General features: G+C 32.7%; 1 protein-coding gene across 1 annotated transcript in view; it reads right to left on the bottom strand.

Annotated features, from left to right (window-relative positions):
• Erbb4 (erb-b2 receptor tyrosine kinase 4) overlaps positions 1-20,586 on the bottom strand; it is a 681,070-nt gene that overhangs the window by 234,258 nt on the left and 426,226 nt on the right. The window contains exons 13-16 of the mRNA XM_076866449.2: positions 19,930-20,062; positions 14,505-14,598; positions 7,311-7,465; positions 113-157 (exon numbers count right to left, since the gene is read on the bottom strand). Coding sequence (XP_076722564.1) covers positions 113-157; positions 7,311-7,465; positions 14,505-14,598; positions 19,930-20,062 — 427 coding nt within the window. The remainder of the gene's footprint in view (positions 1-112; positions 158-7,310; positions 7,466-14,504; positions 14,599-19,929; positions 20,063-20,586) is intronic.

The following is a 20,586-nucleotide window of genomic DNA, read 5'->3' as shown; positions in this document are numbered from 1 at the left end:
ACAGAACAGAAAACATCATTCTCCATCCACAGTGACATGCACACACATGCACCAGTGCTCACACATGGAGCCTCGGCGGAGGAAGAACATGGGAAGCAAGCACACCAAGTACCTATCCATCAGGCCGATGCAGTCTTCAATACTTGAGCCTATGCACCTGCAGAAGATGCGAATTAAAAAAAAAAATACAAGGAAAGAAAAATTAGTCATTTTCAAAAACAATCAGATAAGTTTGACTGTGTCAAACTCTTAATTTCGATTATCACATAATTTTTGAAACATGACTTTAAAGCCAGCAAAAAGAAAATTCCTCAATGGATACACAGAATGAATTGCCAGAATCACCTAAGTGGAATGTCAAGGAAATGTGGGCATAGTAAAGGAATTTTTATCCTGGTTCTGTGTTTAACTTCCAAACATACTTCAATTCATTTGCAACATTTATGATTATATGTCTTGGTGAATAACTTTATATTTCAATCACTATAATTGTTTTCATGTATATGAGTTATTCTAAACAGCCTTAAGTGTAAGTAAAAATCAAAATCAATAAAAAAGGAAACATGAGAAATTCAATACACTATAATAACCTCATGTTTGATGATCATTAAAGATTGATTTTGGCAGAAAATGAGTTAACATGCTTTAATGTTATTCCTATGGATACTTTACATAATTGAATTATTTCAATTCTTTGTTGTGACTGTTTTTAAGAACATATTTATCTTTAAATATTAATTTATTCAAAAAGTGTAAACTGAATTCACCATGCTGTAGTTTATTTTGATGATTTCTTTTAAAATAGCAGTGCCATAACATACAAAAAAAAAAAAAAAACAGGATTTAAAAAAAATATTTTCGGCCCTAAAATTGAATGGAAAAATAACAAACAAATAAGAAACACCATTAAGTACATGAATAAACTCAGACCCAGGTAACTAAAGAGCCCACTGATTTGAACATTTAAATAAGCACATGTAAGTGCACAGAATTCTAATACACAGTCCCTTGAATTTCATTTTAAGCTACTATAGAAATATTATTTCTTCCTTCTTCCAATGTATTTGAATTGTTCTTATTTTCTTTTTCCCATCAAAGATGAATAGCTCCAGGAAATTATTAAGATTGTACCTACAGGTATTTGATTTGTAACAAAGAATATGTATTCATATGAATATATATATATGTATATATATTTGTGTATATATATATTCATATTATAGATAGATATAGATATTCTAAACTTTTAATTTTCAAAGCTGAAAAAGTACCTGGAGCTAAAATCATGATAAAATGATCTAAAAAGTTGCCAATATACAAGGCTAGATCATGCATAATATCTTTAGATGACACCAAATATTAGTGAATTAATAAAACTTACCTAAAATAATTATTAAGTCACTATCTTTCTGCTTCATCATTATGTGTTACAATATTTCTACTGGCTATAAAATTGATTTACTTGCATTTTTGCTTTGTGGATTTGTTGAGCAGCAAATAATGAAAAATTTTAGCTTACATAAATTTTGGAAATATACCTGTGACAAAAGTCTTTAGAACACAAACCAATAGTAAATAACTAGAGTACATATCATTGAATTGGTAATATGTATAGTTTATAATCAAAAACAACTTATAAAAATTAAAAATTAACTGCTAAAACCATCTTCCAAATGGTCTCATATGTTTTTCTCTTATTCTATTCTGAAGAACTTATTTTTCTAAGTTCTTATTATATCTCTTCAAAATGCTTTTTGAATACAGTATTGCCATTTTGTAAAATTAATAGTCTACTTCTTATTTCCAAGTGAGAATCTCAAAAGCTATGGTTAGTTTGCAATCTTTATAATAACACTTGAAAGATAAAAATATTCAATAGTGAAATTCAACTTGAGGGGAAAATGTGAATAATGAAAGATCTTCACTCATTCAAGAAGCCCATTATTACATGCCTACTAAAGTGTTCCTACTCTTTTAGGAGCTACAGGGAGAGAAAAGATGAATTAGACACTTCTATTTTCATTGAGCTCACAATTTACTGAAGGAAGTAGATACATAAACAGATGTGTATTGTATGATATGATAAGTGTAATAAGACATGTTAAAAAAAAAAGAGTAGTTTAAAGGAGGACACAAGAGGGACCAACTTGTGCTACTCTGGAGGGTGGTAGTCACCCTCTGGAATGGATCAGTAGTTTAGGGCACTGAGGGCTGGGGTAAGCACGGCAAGAGTTTTAAGGGGTGATAAAAGAAGGAACCACAAACAAATTCGAATAGTTATGGAACAAACCATGGGGCAACAGAGTTAAGAGAAAGAGCCAGACATAGAAGACTATGTTTTAAAAAATGGAATGGTAAATTATTGTATGGTTTTAAAGAAACAGTGAAATTGCTAGAATTGTATTTTAAATAGATGTTTTTGCTACTTGGAGGCTATTCAGCTGGGGTCTTCTTCAACATGGAACAAGTTTTAGGCCACGTAAGAGGTGAGGGACTAAACTACCAAAATGATCACTAAGGACACAGGCAAAGGACACAAGAAATGCCTTCAAAGGTATGGGATGGGGAGGAGTTGGTGGCTGATTAAAGGTGCAAGTGAAAAGACCAAAGGACTTGGATGTTGGGGATGTAAACAAGTCGAGATGGCGCCTGGCAGCTTGCCAGGAGGAGTGGTTTGTGAAGTAACGCCAGCGAGCCATTAAAATGGTGAGAATTCCTTATTGGCTGACTGCTGTATCTAGATGATGTTAATTGAGTCAAGCTGTGTGTAATCAGTTGGGTGTATATACCTCTGCTGTCCCAAAATAAAGCGGCTCCTGCTATCTCTGGTGCCGCTACTTTGAGTTCTCCTTCAGTTCCTGCTGAGTTCACTCGCAATAAAGTAGTTCCTGCTTCAACCTTCAAGTTGCTTGTCAAGTTGCTTGTCACCTCTCGGTTATTTAGCCCAGCCGGACTCCAGCACTTGGGGATGACTTATGTTTCTAGCTTGCAGAATAGAGACAGCACCCTGAGAGAATCCAGGAGGATTTTCTCTGTTTGTGTTAAAGGAAGAGGAGGAGGGGTTGATTCTTTCAATCTAGAGTTTAGTGCTGTTATCCTACATCTAGGTGGAAATGTTCCTTATCAGATGGAAAGGCTAGTCTGGGTTAAAGGGGGAACCACATACACAGCATAGTCAGTTTTGAAACAATGGCAGTAGACAGATAGGCTGAAGACGAATACATAATGTGAGAAAAGCAGAAATGAAAGATTAAGACCCAAGGAACTCCAGTGGCATATAACATCAAATAGTGTCTTGTGCCCAAAGCATGTGGGTATAAATATAATTGAGTAAAATTAATTAACTATGGTGTCTTTGAAACCAAATCAGGAAAGAACCTTGAGAAGAAGATGAAGATCATCAGAGAAATGCAGAGAAATCTAGTAAATTAAAAATTACTAAAATAATTTTGTGATTGTTAAGTCTAGAATTTTTCTTCTTGTAAGTTGGGGAAATAGATACAAAAATAAGTGGAAGAGAGGGAACAAGGGACAAGACTTAGTTCAAGAAGTTTGAGGAGACTGATTAGGTTATTTGTGATTTAATTGCATTTATAAACCAAGGATAAAAGAAACAAATGAAACACTAAGAGGAGTGAGGCTATGATTGATTGGAATCACACTTTCCAGGTATAAGCCACTGTGTATTTAAAGATGCATGTAGTATTTCAATTCATGCACTTCCTCTCTATAAGCCACAGAAATTACATTTATTCAGCAAAAATCACAGAACAAGAGAAATATTAAACTCTAAACAGTCAAAATGAAAAGTAAGAGACAAAAATAGAATATGGAATAATACAACTAAAGAATTAATGTTCCAAATTAGAATATTTTCAGAAAGATCAGAAAAGAAATCCATAACATGCCTAACATTCCAAAACTATATCTGGAATTCTGATGATTGATCTGTGGTTAACATTATTTGGTACTTAATAATGTATAAATCTTGATATATCCATATAACAAATGCAATTTAGATATATTGGGGAAAAAATCTCCAAATTTTGAAATGAAAATACAGAACATTTTTAAATTTTATAATTTGACAATATAGACAACAATTCCACAAGCAGGTTTTCTTTTCTTCTCTCCATCAATACATTTTTTTTATTATAAAATTTTAAATTATAAAAAGAATTGATAAAAAGAGGTTAAAGCACATGTGAAATCATGATTCTAAGTTTAACAAAAATTCAATGAGAGTTTTAAAAGATGTCCCATGAAATAAACTCTAATTCATGTCTCAAATACAGGTTTGATTTGAAATAAGACTAAAATGAAATCAACATCCATTGAAAAGGGTTGAAGTAATGTTACTAAAGAAATTATAATCCCTGAACTCACTGCCAACTGATAATAATAAATTTATTTTACAAGCTTTCTTTTAAAATTCAAATTAGTTGCTAATTACAAATAGGCACAACATTCCTCAGTTTCAAATTCTTGGTCATCATTTTAAAATATAGTAGAGAAGGGTCTGGTCTTCAGTTGAGTAAAGAATATACATTCACTGTACTGTGAGTTCATAGATTTTAAGATCTTTATCTTCTTCATTTCTGAACTTGCCTATCACTGAGGCAGAGTAAGTATACAACACAAGGAAGCCAAAGAATGAATAAAATAAGAACATGGTGCTAAAAAGTGTCCTCTAGGCATGGCAAGAAGAGACATGCTTTTTGTTGTTGTTGCTCTTGTTGTTGTTTAGTTGGTTGTCTTTTTGTATTTTCCCCTTTTCTTTAGGGATTCTGGTGAGAATTTCCTGATAGGAGCTAAATGGATAACCTATTTTAAACATATCTGAGGACCTTATTAGAGCCAATATGTTTAATGTACTTTTACAGTAGTAAAAGTGCTTTTAAGGTATTACGTAGGAAATTTTATTTTCAGAAAAATCATTAAACAGTATTCAAAGTAAGAACTTTACTTCTAAAAAGTGTAATTGGAAAGACCATTTCCATTAACTTGGTTCTTGAATTACCTGACATAATATTGGCATATAAAAGAAAAGCGGATTTCCAAAGTGGAGCGGGCCTGGTGAGCTCACACCTACAGATAGGTCATCTATTACATGTGTTTAGGAATGAAAACAGTCACTCATCCCATCAACCCGACTGCTGCCGGGATCTTTTGTAAGACAGATGATACTTCTATATGCTTATGTTCAATTTGGAGTTAAGGGGAAATCAGTCTCAGGGGAACTCCTAAATTTTGATCTGAGGCACAACAACAAAATAACTTGTTCTGGGAATCACAGCATTTATGAAATGAGTAAACTTGAACAATATAGAGGCAATTACAAAAAGGATAGTAGGAAGCTAAATAAAAACAATTAAAATTTCTCAGGACCAAGTCAGTCATTAGAGAAATACATTTACCTTAAATGATGATGGGGAGTACAATATTTGGATTCTGTGTCACTATGATTATGCAGCCATGAGTTGCTAAGGGCATCCTCTTTCTATTTATCAGAGTTCCCAAATGAACAAATCAGAGATTTGTTCCTTATTACACCTTCATATTCCCTTTTTGCTGAGATCCAAATTTTGCTGCTATGATAATTTGATCGTTTTCTATTGCTCCCTACTTCTGTTTCCCTCCACTATGTATGATTTCCTTTATTATATAATCGTGATTTAAAAGGGTGGAGAGGAAGACACACCAGCCACACATCCAGACTATGGCTCTGTGATCTCTACTTTCATTTCCCTAATGGCTGCATTGTAATTAGATTTGCAAAAACCGCAAAAGGTCTCATTTTGAATGGCAACAGCTGTTGACATCAACATTATATTGAATAATTTACTGGTTTAATTTTAGCTGCAAAACAATAAAACCCTCTTGTGGATGATTTTAGCAGGCAAACTTTTCTCTTCCAGTTGCTGACTCTTCTGCTCCAGCAGTACCAGTTTTTTTTTTTTTTTAAATGAAATACTCTTAACTCAGGTGTGCCAAAACCCACAAACAGAACAGTTTATTATTTCTAGTTTCCTTGAAGCAAAATGTCTATGTGACTATTTCAGCATCCTCAATGTACTTGCTTATGTATAAACCAATGAGTTGGTAGTTAGCTCTTCCAAACTGAATTTAAATTTGAATGGCAGAATATTACTTTACCTTTTGAGGATCTGCCACTTCACAGAGTGACTTAAGCTGATTTCTTGACCTGTAGGAAATTGTAGCAGCATCTGCAAATTGATGTTTTCTTGGCAGAAAATGATGTTGCTTGCTTAACTTCTTCAATATCCTCTAACAGCTAGGCCTTAATCTGGCAGAAAATCTTTTTATGGAACTTCACACTTTCCTCCCAGATAGAAAGTACCCAAGATGACTCTCAGCAAGTGTGTGTGTGTGTGTGTGTGTGTGTGTGCGCACACACACAGCCTTCTGGACATTCACAATGGAGAAGAGGGTTTATGGACAGGAGGAGGACAGAGTATGTGAAATTGCTCTCAATTCTAACATTATGCACTTTCTGGAGGGGAATAAAAAAGAAAAATCCTTACTAAGGTAAATTTGAAAACATAGTTTTGGGATTTTCTAGATGAGTGATGTTACTTCTTTTATAGTTGAGTGTTCTTTCTCTAATGTGTTTTTGTTATTCCACTGCTACCCATATCACAGGCAATCTGATCATTATACATTGTACAATACAACCTTTTGAAACAGAAAAATGTGTAACCATCTTCAAATTATCCTATTACAGTCAAAGAAATTTTAGGTTATAGGATAACAAACAACAAAATTACTTGTACAAAATATTCTAGTTATTTTATTAAAATTCATATCACTAGGTCTCCTTTTTTTCTGCCATTACTACCTTTGCTTGGATTTCATTGAAGGAGTTATCCAAGGTAGTATTTATCAAAGAGAGATATCCTCACTTTAAGCTATGACAACAAAGAAACAGAAAAACTGATAAAGATTTACTAAACATAAATCTCAGAAGTATGATTATTAACTTATCTTTTCTGAATCTTGAATCTACAGTTAAAATTGAAGGAGTTTCTATACCATATCCAAACTATACCCAACACTACCTTCCTGGCCTGAATGTGTTAATAAAATGGTTGTAGGTAAATGTTAAGCAGAAATATTTCTGAGGGCACAAACAACTTTGACTCTCTTAGAAAGGAATTCTCTAAAGACAAACAGAGTTTTATGATGACATTCTGAGTTTAGGAGACTGTATCAGGAATAGAGATGCATGAGGGCACCTGCTGACTAGTAACACGTACAAGCTGGAGCCCTTGACTGGCAAGGATGCTTACCCTTGGGTGCAGTTCGGATGGCATGGATGGCACTCCCGATCTTGATCCGCATACTTGAAAATGAAACTGTTTGCCCCCTGTAAGCCATCTGGACATTTCTCTACACAGTTTGGACCATCCTTAAAGTGAGAACATTTTGTACAGTTGTCAGGTCCCTAGAATGTGAAAAGAGGAAAAAGAATACAAAGAAAAGTGGGTGCCTTTTCATTGAAACATAAGCATGTGGTTTATTTACTAAGACTTCATTTGGTGGCAAATAACTCTTCCTCTAGAGAGAACATTTTCAGCAGTACAAATAGAGATGTAGCTCTTGTTGTATAAATAGCACTAAGAGAGGTTCGAGTTCAGCTTTGGTACCCTGTGTGTAGGAGGGAAATATTATAGGGACATACATATGCTTGAAATATTTGCACTTTTAAACCCATTAGTCCCTGGGTTAACGGATATCCATGGCATGCCTCTAGTGTGAATTAATTTGAACAGCAAAATGGTTCAACGACTTTTTCAAAAGGATGTCAGTGTTTTACTTTTGTGATCCATTCCTGGTTATATTATATTGCAACAATTTTTATAATAACCCATTTTCCATGGGGGTAATTCATCACTATCACTAAAAACATGTGAATGGGATTACTAAATAATTAGAAAAAAGATAAAATAGAAATTAGTAAACACTTATTTACAAAGAAGAGTGAAATGCAAAGTGTATTTTGGTTATAGAAGGACTTCATTTGAAAATTAAATTTTAAAACTTATTATGATGGAATTACTAGGAATTAGGTAGGCTAGGCATATAAAAGTAATTCTTAGGTCATTCCTCATCTCAGATCAGTTTGTGCTAAGGCCAAAACTCACTTTAAGAATATTTATATATATTTTAGTAAATCACAGAACAATATTGAAAGTTTGAGAGTCATAACAATGTATATTCTGATGAGTTATTGTCAAAAATTAAATTATAAATAGCAGATAGAAAAACAAAACTGTATGAAGAGTATTTTCCAAGTATGAAGATAATATAATTATGAGTGTGAAAATTTAAGTAGAATTAACTCATTTTATATATTTATTTATAATGTACATTAATGATTAATATGCAGATTAGTAAACAATAATAAAAAGATTTAAAGATCAACATAATTAACATTTAAAAATTAATGTTAGACATCTAAGAATTTGTGGATCAATTAAAAAATTTTTATCTCATATAGTGGATAATAAACACATAAAAATAATAAGTAGTTTAATTTTAGATCAAAGATAATTGAGAACATTTCAATTTAAAGATGTTATTTTTCATAAGAAATACCTATAATTTTGCACATGTACATATTTTGAATATTACTACTTGAAATTTAATTTTAATCCTCCTTTTTGAACACTATATTGTCTTAAGATTATAAGCTAATAGAATCTCTTTGACCACTCCTCCCTGGAACTTCTCCCCTCAATCATTCTCCCCAACATCTGTCTATATCTAAAGAAGAGGACAACAATTTTGATAGCTCACACGGAAGATAACGCACATGAACAGAATACAATAACTACCAAGGAGACAATTATATCAGTATTGTAGTTACAAACTATGAATTTGGAGGTCAAAATATAAACACAATATTGTGCAGAACTGTTTATTTAGGAGATACCGTAGAGATGAAGCCTGTTCATGGGAGTGTTAGGCCACCTCCACAAACATTAACCAAAAAGAAGTCAGAATTTGCCAGTTGCTGGTATAATACACCAGGAAAATAAGAAATATAAGACAAAATTTAAAGATGGAGATTGCTAATGAAGAATCATAGTATGTTAATGAAGAAAAAGCAATCAGGCAAAGGCTGGGAAATCTTGAGATTGGTGAGGGTTAATGAAGCAGCTATTTCACTATTTTGATGTGATGTTCAGAGCTTAAAAATAAATAAATAAATAAATATGAACAATTGGCCTATGAAACCTAATTCCTATTCTACCTAAAGAGTTTGCTAATTTTAAGTTTTTATTTCCTCCCAAGAAAGAACACTTTACACCCTTCCAATTTTAACACCTGCTCATGGGTACTTAGGCACATAATACCATCTATTATAGGGAATGGTTTACTGTGCAAGTATGTTCAGTGGCATGACTTATGGTACAAGAAACATGCTTCTTGCAAAACACAGAATAAAACTTTCTATGAGTAAATTAGGCAGTTTTAGTCTGAATTAGGAATCAGGAATTATTTCTCTATTAAGTTCTTATAATGTAAAATAATATCCAGACAATATCAGAAGATGTAAAAAAATACATGGAAGTCAAAATTAAGTTCTTATTTAATATTCAAGATTATTTTACTGAAGTAAATTATATTTTGTTCTTTGTTCTTTAAGCATCTCAACTATTTGATTATTTTATTATGATAGAAAACAAAATGTCTTAAGTTGAGATAACTAAAAAAAACTATTCTAACAAATCTCAAAAGAAATTAAATATACTGATTTCCCATTTTATTTCCATAATAAAGGACTCAAAAATATACATACCTATGATGTTTACTCTTCTATCTTTGTATTTCCAAAGATTTTTAAAAACTAGGTGTAGAGAATGAATGTATAAATGCAATAATAGAAAATGGAGGCAATATATTTAATTCCTGATTGTAAGCTACCTCTGGACACTGTAATATATTAGACAACTAAATATCAGGCCAAATCCTGATAGAAATATTGCATTTTACTCTCAGGATTATTTTCTCTGGTAGCTCTACTTGGAGCCACATATGAATATGCTAAGTCCCCTCTTAATAGAGATAAGGTATAGCTTATTTTGGACAGGGAGTTGTATATAGAATTCACATGAATTTGAATTCATATGCTAAACTCTCCAGCCTTCTCTTTCAGGGATACCATGACTCAGGGACCACATGTTGAATAGGAGTGTCATGAGTTTAAAGCCTGCTACAATGCTAGGCCACTACAGGGAGGGGGCTGCTTCTGAATAGTTAAAAGATTATCTATGTACCCTATGTGAAAGGGCCAATGTTTTTTCTGAGAGCTATTGCAACATGAGGGCTATATATTGTGTCAGCACATCCTTTTTAGAAACTCTAGCTTTAAGAGCCACTCTAGCTTTTATATAAAACAAGTATGTATTTTGAAAATCAGTTCCATTCCCTTCTCCTTTCTCTTCCATTGCTGCCCCTCTGGGCAACATTTTGGTCTCTTGAAACTTTGTCTGATTTTCCTAACTTTTCTTTCTTCTCTCATTCCTTCTCTTACCTTTATTAACAGAACTATACAGAAATAGTGAAAGTAACACAGAATGGGGAAAATTGTGAAAATAAATCAACTAACTTAATAATCAATAGCAGACAGATAAACATATAAAAGCAAAGGACATCTTTGATTTCAAATTTATTCCTCTCACAATGATCCTAGATTTCTGTCATAATTAGGCAGCATAATACTATCCCGTTTAACATAAAACTGGCATATTCCCAGAAAGCATTTTCTTCTTATCATACTAAAGACATTGTTGTCTGAAAAAAAATAATGAAGTGAAATGATAAGTGCAAGAAACTTGGGGTCAGATCTTCTATAGCTGAGTTGCACCTCCTCATCCTCCTGAGTCTGTCTTTTGGAGAAACTTTCTATCATTATAAGTTCAATTTCTTTTCATTTTAAATGAAGAAGGTTATAGCATGCTTCAGATTAACAGTGTTTTATAAATATAAATGTACATTACATATATTATTATCATTAGGGAAATATTGATAAATCAAAGAAATATGATTTCACCAGAATAAACAATAAGGGCAGGAGTGTGATTTCCAAATAGCATTGATGACTTCCTCTATCAGTGTCAGTCTCATGGAAAAGCCTCCAGAAACTGCTGGATAACCCAAGTGATACATGCCTGTTACTTAGCACACAAAACTATCTCTGTCACCAGTTGTGAAATCAACATGTGGACTCAGAAATAGAGAAAAACCTTACATGAATTGTAAAGGCTGAAAGCAAGCAGATCCCCATCCTAAGTAGGCACAAAATTTGGACCACTGCTTGAGCTCAGCCATTGCAATTTTTCTAAAAAGTACTGTACTAATAACTGCAAGGCTTACTGATCTCAGACTGTCTTGATTAAGTGTTCTTATCCTCCACAGATGCCTCATCTAGCCTTCCTGAACTTTCTATTTTTTTTGATGGATCACCTTCTCTTATCTTTTGATATGTCAATTCATAATTTTAGTATTAAATAGTAATATTAATTATCTGGCCCAACAATAGCTGCCATTATGGAAAAAAAAATGTGTTCGTTATAAGACTATTTTCACTCCCTCCTATCAAGTAATTTAAGACAATTCAAAGAGCATTAATTTGGGGTTATCTTAATGTTTATATTTATAAACTGTTAAAATTCCATTGGAAAATAAATAAACAATAAACTGTAAAAACCTAAAAAATAAGATAAATTAATAAAGTGGTTCTTCACTAATATAATTTTGTATAATAGGAGGCAGCATGAGGATCACTAAAAGCATGGGACAGTCAAACACCCTAAGGTGGGAGGCTACAATTGTGATCCATACATCTACTATAATGGACAATTCATTTAACAGTTCTGAGATTATTCATTGGCAAAATGGGAACAATATCTAAATGAAAATGAAAAAAAAAATGTCTGTGAAAATACAAAAGAACTAGCTCACAAAGAGCACTCAATGTTAAGTCATGGATATGAATATTATTTATTTATTTAGGTATCTGGGATTGGACCCAGGGACACTTAACAAATGAGCAACATTCCCAGTTCTATATATTTTTTTTCTTTTGAGACAGGGTCTTACCAAGTTGTTTAGGGCCTCTCTGAATTGTTGAGGCTGGCTCTGAACTTGTGATCATATTGCATCAGCCTCCTGCGTGGCTGGGATTATAGGTATGCACCACAACACTCAGCATAAATATGATTTATAATGATCATAATGATTTTGACTTATGATTAATAGATAAAATGGTCATAAAATTTTTCAATATTTGAAAACTAGTATAGTCATATTATGGAGCAGATTATTATAGAGATTTTTACAGGGGAAGTTCCCTATGAAATTACTCTAGAAAATATAAGGTATACTTTTTACTATGCTTGCATTACTTCTAAGCAAATTAGTTTTCTGTCTCTGGAATTTGGTGGACTAAAAATACTAATTACTAGGAATGAGTGATTTTTTTAAAGGTAAAAATTACAAGAAAGGTAAAAATATCATGTTTTCAATAAACAGAATGCAATATATGCAAAAAAAACTAATGTGAGAATAATATATTTAAATATGCAAATAATGCCTCTGTTGATGTTGGAGAAATATTTTTGCACATTAATATTTAGTTTGTTAGTATGTAAAAACTCATAATTGGTGTGCTAATGGAACCTGATACAAGGTACTTCTTAAATAGTATTTGTTGATTAAATGAACAAATGTTTTTAGAGTTTTTTTTTTTTCAGAATTAAAAGGATAAAGGAAAGAAAAACAAAATTATGTGTCAATAAAAAGGTTCAGTTAGACAACAGTACTAATAAATCCATAGGAAATATCAGTGTAATGAAGTAGCATCCATAAGGATTCACAAATAAAATAGCAGATAGATTTGCCGTTGCTCATAACTTTTTAAAAAAGGTGTTTGCTGACCCAGAGTCATTTGATCATCCCCAGCCTTGATTAGAGGAGATGGCTAAATCCCTGATCATTTTGACTGTTTATTTTCAAAGTTTCAGAGTCTCTGAAGAGACTGTTTTCATTTTATGAATTATTATCTAGAACTTACCTAAATAAGAGTTCAAAGAACAAGTATTGATAACTCAACTTGTTTTAGTAAACTTTTACATAAATTTACTTCCTTAGGTCCCATGACATTCCCTAAGGAATTCACATTTCTCATGCTGTGGACTGACTGTATTTCCATGCCTGTTCATGGTGGAGAAGGAAAATAGCTGCATGTGCCCTTTACGTACTTACATGGAGATCATTACATATTAAATTGCCTTTTAGACTTTGGTTCTTCAAGCCAAATAACATCACTTCTTTCTCTCAGGGATCTGATTTTCCAAGTTTAATCATCCTGTAGTAGTCCTCTGAACTGTCCACGTTTTCCATATCCTTCTTTAGATGAACTTCCAGAACAGGTCATTGGGGCCTAATGGAAGTGTGGAGGGCTCAGTGATATTTTCTTTTCCTAAGCTAATTGTGTGCTAAATAAGCACTCTGGTAGAAAAATTAATACTTTTTAATTTTAAATAAATTATTATGGAGCAATATTGAGCTTTTAGTTATACCCAAATTATTTGGTCCCCAAATTATCTACTGAGAGATGATTCAATAACAGATAAACTGGAAATTTTTCTAAAGAAGGATGAATATGACACTTTGAGATGACAAACTCATACTGATCTTATTATTAAGGAAAAGCCCAAATGATAGAAACCAAAAGGAGGTCTAAAAAATAAGTATCATTTTCTCCCTAAAGATAACTTCAAATTATATAAATGGCACCTCATCCATGAAGACTTTCCTGATCCTATAGCTTCTCCTTGGATTCTCATAGCTCAGTTCTTCTCTCTGCCATATTGTTTATCATAATGCTTTTATTCCTTCTTCTTTTTACTATCCTTCACACTGCCATAATAGACAAGTGGGTAAATATAGAAATGAATGTGTTATACTTTTTCCTGAACACGATGTGAACAATCACATTTAAAAATCTCTACATTTCCTTCTTACAAATTTATCTTCAAAGCATGGGTCAAACACCACTTCACTAGCACCTTCCTTGAAGTTCTCAACATCTAGCCCAATGATATAATTAGTTTCTCATCTTCTATAACTTACAAATGTTTATATTACATCAATGATTATACTTCAAGCAAATTCTCATGTAGCGTTCTTCTCAACAACGTGCCATTTTCCAAGACAACTTCATAGCTATACTTCTGTTTAGACACATTATCAGGGGGATAAATATTGATACCATTGTATTTTCAAATATTTTATCTCACATTTTATCTTCCTACAAAACTGTAAGCCTCTCAAAGGTGAACTATTAAACATGTTCCCGCATTGCATTCTATAGATACCTACTGAATGGATGGATAAACGAGAAGACAATGATAGAACGAACATTTACACATGATACTACAGAGCCAGCACATCCACAACGCCTCCAGGCTTACCGGTCCATGGCATGTGAGGAGGCCATCTTCCATCTTCTCACACTGGGAGTCACACTCCACGCAGATGGAGCCATTCTCGAACTCCCGAAATTCACTGTGAAAATATCAGCTGCATGAGGAGGTGTAAGCAAACAAGCTGTCAACTTAAAAAATGAACTAACATCTGCTAAAAGTCCTATTGGCAGAGTAAATTCTTGAGTTTGTTTCTCTATGTGCCAGGAGCATCAGAAACATTTCCCTGTACATTAAGGACTAAGTTCTCCATTAGGAGAAAAGATAAACGGCAGCCAGATGGCTCTCCTTGTCCTCTATTGGATTCAATGAAAGACTCATTCTGGAAACCTCTCCTGTGAGAGAGATTCTAGCCCTCTCAAAAGAAAAAAAAAAAAAAAAGTAACTCTTCTGATGACACAGCAAAACGCTTTCTACCTTTTTAGATAAGGGTATGCCTGTTTGTATCCATATAAAAGTTTACTCTTGGATGAAGCTTTAATTTCTAAACTTTGAAAGAACTATTGTATTTTTCTTGTTGCTAAGTTACATGAAATGTTCCCCATCCTTGTCCTTCAAATCCCTAGAGTCTTCAATTTATTTTTGGTGAAACTTCAAAAAATGCTTTGATTTCTTTTCTCCTTTCAAAATATCTGCCTTAGAGAATTAGAAAAAAATATCTTTTATGGTGGATTTTATTTTCTTAGATTATTGATCTAATATCACAACATTTTTTTTTCAATCTCAATTCTTTTTGAAGTAATTCTTTATGGTATAAAATTTAAAAAAAAAATAGTTTAATGGCTAAATCCTAAAACTTTCTAATTGAAATCTATTGGGATGATGGTCATCCTTCCTGCATTCATAATTTTTTTGGACTATTTGTGTATTATATGGTTATCAATACCTAAATTTTCCAAAGTCCCTTCTAAATGTTTCATTTCCATAATTGGGTATCAGTCATCTATAATATGTTCCAACTACCTCATTCCTACTAATGTACAATTGATTGAAGAACTGGGTAAGGACAATTTTGAATGTTATTTAGAGTAATTAACAAAATTTGACTAATATGTGTAGCCAATTTATTGATTATTTCATGCCTTTTTTCCCTGACCTACCATTCCAAACCACCAATTGATTAGGTGACAAATTCAAACATATTATTCCTAGAGTGATGAATTATTTTTCCCAATTGAATACTTAAAGCCTTCATAAATAACAGAAGTCCAAAGGTTGAACAATGTTTTCTGTTGGTTATATTACAACTCTATCTATTCCAAGGCAGAATAATTAGTTTGGCTTTCAAAATGAATAGCATAAATAGGTGGTTTAATTATGTGTGTACATAGGCAGTTACATGCTTTTCGCATTTTAAGTATGAGATATTAGTTTGTTATAGATCAAACCTTTTATGAATTTTCTTAAATTTAAACTCTTAATTATAAAAACAGGTTTTCTTTTGTATGCTTCATCAACAGGACTGATATAAGGTATTCAACAGAGGACACATTCAGAATATGAAGATCCATATGACCTGGTATGGGGGAGTGGTTAAACTGTGAAGAGAATGAAAAACACTGTATAGTAAAATTTTATGACAGCTCAAAGCCAGGGACCAGCTAATTACTGTTTTTGGATAATAATTTCTTTGGAAATTAAACGGTTATGAAGCACATTAGTTTTGTGCTACTCAAACAGAGGCCATACTTTTCTTACTCTTCTACTCCAAAACCCACTTGTCCACACAGAGAGGTGAAGAGGAAGATGCAGGTCAGAAAAATCATGGAGACAACCTGTTGCTTTTTCTTCCACAGACTTACAATTGTGTGGCTCTCTTCCTTTCTACCTTCCTAAAGGATCCTAACCTTTACTCTTGCCACCATTGCTCTTTTCCTTCCCTGCCCCCTAGTGACTTTACTGTGACTTTGCCAGAGTTCCCCTTCCACTTGAATTTGACCTAACAAATTAGTCTGTTGAGCATGAACTTTTCCTGCTAAATTTGTTTCACTTGTTTTTGCTGTAATACTTGTGTGTTCGCTCAACCGATTCTGTAATCACAAGTGGCTAGTCTTCCAAAACTAAAACCTACAATCAACAGTGATATTTCTAGGACTTAAATACTTCAACTTTTCTAAGTTTAATTTCCTGAATATCCTCTGTAAAGGAGAATCATAGTGTTTCAATGAGGGGTTGTGATTCTTAAATAAAAATGCCTGCAAAGATTTTTAAGACTGGTACAATCGTTAATGTTTCTGTGTTTATCTGAAAGTTTCAGAAGAATTGACAGAAAGATTTTAACTTTATTTTTTTTTTTTTACTTTTTTGGTATGAGGGATTGAACCCAAGGGCATTTTACCACTTAGCTATCTCTCCAGGGTTTTTATTTCTTAATTTTGACACAGGGACTTGTAAGTTGCTGAGGGTCTTACTAAATGAGCAAGGCTGGCCTTGAATTTGCAGTCCTCCTGCTTCACCCTCCTGAGTCGCTGGGATAACAGGTATGTGCCCCTGTGTCCAGGTAGGCAGGAAAAGTTTTAAGGTACCATTGCTATTATCTTTTTCTCTCATTCTAAATTGATTATGCATTGTAGTTAAGAAATACAGAAATACAGTGTTATATGACCCATATTTGAATGCTAATCAGCCAGGAATTGGTTATTTTTTCTTTCTTCCTTCAAAAAAATTCTCTTTTGAGATTTTGTTCTCTTCTAATACACACACAGACACACATGCACACACTGCATGTGTGTGCATTCGTGTGTGTGTGTGCGTGTGTGTATGTATGCTCTCCCAATAATTTTGGTAAATGTGAATTGCATTTGATTATTTTCAGCAGTTTTTAACATGACTATTTCACTGAACCATTTAAACAGCTCAGAATAATAGACACAAAAGGAAATTATGATAATAATTTCTATTGCTGGAACTTAAGACCTTATTCCATTGTTATTCCTATTTTTCATATAAGAAAACAAGTTTAGCCAAATGCAATAGTGAGTGCTTGTAGTCCCAGCTACTTTGGAGTCTGAGCAGGGGGATCACTTGAGACCAGGAGTTCAAGACCAGCCTGTGTAACACAATGAGACCCCATTTCAAAAAGGAAGTGAGGAGGGAGGGAAGAAGGAAACAAATCCAAGTTTAGAATGACTAGGGTGTTTGTCAAAAGTTGAACATTTCAATTAGGACGTAATGAAGTTAAGATTTGAATTCATTCTTCCTCAAAGGCCTTAACTACCCCGGCAACCTCGCAATGTTGACAGAAACTAGCCAATGTCACAAGATGGGACGAGGGAATCCTTCATTGGATAGCCAAGATTTGAATTAATGTAAATATGAAAATTAAATTGATGTAAATATGAAAAATGTTAAATATCACTGATGATCTCTTCATCAGTGCTTAGAGACCCTGCATTTTTTGATTTCTTATTTGTTTCTCATTTACTGTTTTGTAGAATGTAGCAAATTTATATATATTATATTATATATATATTATAGTGTGTGTATGTATATATATATACATACACACACATAAGCACATATTTATAAATTTAATATTTCTGACAAGGTTGAAATTGAAATATGTAAGAAAAACAGCATCATTCTGGAAAGAAAACAGGATAAATCAGGTGTTAACTAATTCTAGCGCTAGCTTGGTTCTTCTACAGTGTTATGATTTTAGTAAGCAGTTAATTATACTGTTCCTCATTATTTATAAGATTGTTCTATTGGATAAAATAATTTATAGAATATATTTCCTGCTTAGAACTACACATACAAATTTAATAAATACTTTAATATAACATTCACTTAGTGGAACTAATGCCTTTATGAGTCATTTTAGAGACACCAACTGCTGTACAAACAGGTATATTTCATCCAAGGTATTTTATGTACAGAAAATACATTTTCATAACAATCTGTATAAGCATGAACACAATTCAATGAGACAAGTAGCACATACTTTTCAATTCACTTTCAAATTCACCAGGTTATTGTACCTCACAAAATTACAAACTGAAATTTTCCTGAAAAATAATTACATTCTTGGACTGGGGTTGTGGCTTAGTGGAAGAGGGCTTGCCTAGCACATGTAAGACACTGGGTTCTACCCTCAGCACCACATAAAAATAAATAAACAAAATAAAGATATTGTGTCCATCTATAACTAAAAAATTTAAAAAATAATTATGTTCTTATGTAATTGTTTTTTAAAAATATAAGTTATTTATATAGTAGAGGATAGGAAAGGTAGCAGAATACAACAGTTACTATTATGGTATTATGTAAAAATGTGGATGTGTAACCGATGGGATTCTGCAATCTTTGTAATGTTTTGAATAACCAATAAAAAAAATAAAAAAATAAAAAAAATAAAAATAAAAATATAAGTTATTTATATTTAAAATTCTAAGCTTTATCTATTTCTTCTAAATTTTGTGAAGTGAATATGCTTGGGTCATCTTTCAAGGAAGAAACATACCAATATCATTATAATAATGTTATGATAAATAGAGTTTTATCCTATTGATACACAAGGCAAAACTATAGTGTTATCAGGTATCATGAAAATAGTTGTTAAAATGAGATCATTCATGAGGCACAAGAAGAAATGAAGAGCTTCAAAGCTGTATTTTACAAAACTGTTGAAAACATTTTCATTTGAAGAATATGGGGAAACTTGACTTAGAGAGTGCTAAGAAATGCATTACCACACCTATGAAGGACAACTATGATGCATAAAATGGTATATTATGATAAAGTGGTTTTATGAGTATATGAAATGCCAGGCAATGTAGTATATACTAGGATTTTATTACTAGTAATGTGATTATTGCACTACCAGAATGAATTGAAAATACTCAGTTTAAAATGTTGCTCAAGTTTTCTAGAGAGTGGCAGAACACTTTCAGAAACCTCTCCAACTAGACATTACAAAAATAGGGTTAAATAGTTGTCAATGACATAGGAACATGGACTCTTCCTAAAATGCAAATAAGTATGTAACTGGAATGGAAAAAAAATCAAAAGTTATGCAGTGACTGTGGGTGAAAAGTAACTGGAAAATATCAGAAGTAAAACAGATTGCTGAGACCTGAAACTTTATAAAAATTTCCCTCTTAAAAAAATGATTTTTATTTTTCCAAACTGTGCTTTTTTGTTATAATTTATTAAAAATTATCTACCTTAGTAAACATTTCTAAAATGTACATGCTATTCAAGATACAAATATTTGGACTTGTTATTTGAAACAAAACCATTTTGCCTTAAAATGTGTTTGTTATCTCCCTTTTGTAGTGTGAAGTCTCCTGAAAAATCCTTGATGATCTCTACACACATTTTGAAATTTTTCCATTTTCTTAAATCTTAAAAATCTGAGCTAATCAGTGTCTTACTGCTGAGGAGGTAAAAGTGACAGTATGCAATTCCTTACCCATCATAGAGGTTACAGGACTCTATACATATCCTTCCCCTGCTGAAGCGTCGGCATGACAGGCACTGGTCGGGCCCAGGACCCCAACAGCCATCGTTGGAACATAGATGATTGCACACCATTCCTTCAGCAGCTGCGAAGCACACCAAAATCAAGGGTAAATAAGGCAAAAAATGTGTCAAAACTTACAGTATTCCTAAGATTGTTTAAATGGTTTTAAAGACATTGGCTTTTTAAAGGAGATCTGCATCAGATAACTTTGCCTTATCTCCAATTCCCATGCCCCCACTTACTCTATGTTGCAGAGGTCTACTCACTATGTTTGTACAGCAATGTTGTATTTTTCATAAAATACAAAACTGAGCAAAACACAGGCATCTATTTGAATTCTAGAGGGAAGAGAGGTGATGGTTCCAAGGTAAGGACTAGACCAAGAACTTTCCCAGACCAATGGTTGGCTCCACTAAGAAAATAAGTATTTATGCTTCAATTGTATCAAATAACACCACAAAAAAAAAAAAAAAAACACAGAAGAAAGATTTTATCTTAAAAAAATACTTCAACAAGAAGAGAGGGAAAAAAATGAAAAACACACACAGAGGGTAAGAGGAGGAGAAAAGAATAGAACTAAAATACAAGATTTTTATGACTATATCT

The sequence above is a fragment of the Callospermophilus lateralis genome, chromosome 9 (assembly GCF_048772815.1).
Source record: "Callospermophilus lateralis isolate mCalLat2 chromosome 9, mCalLat2.hap1, whole genome shotgun sequence".
Lineage (NCBI taxonomy): Eukaryota > Metazoa > Chordata > Mammalia > Rodentia > Sciuridae > Callospermophilus > Callospermophilus lateralis.
The sequence above is the reverse complement of the archived record's forward strand: the minus strand, read 5'-3'. Positions and strand labels throughout refer to the sequence as shown.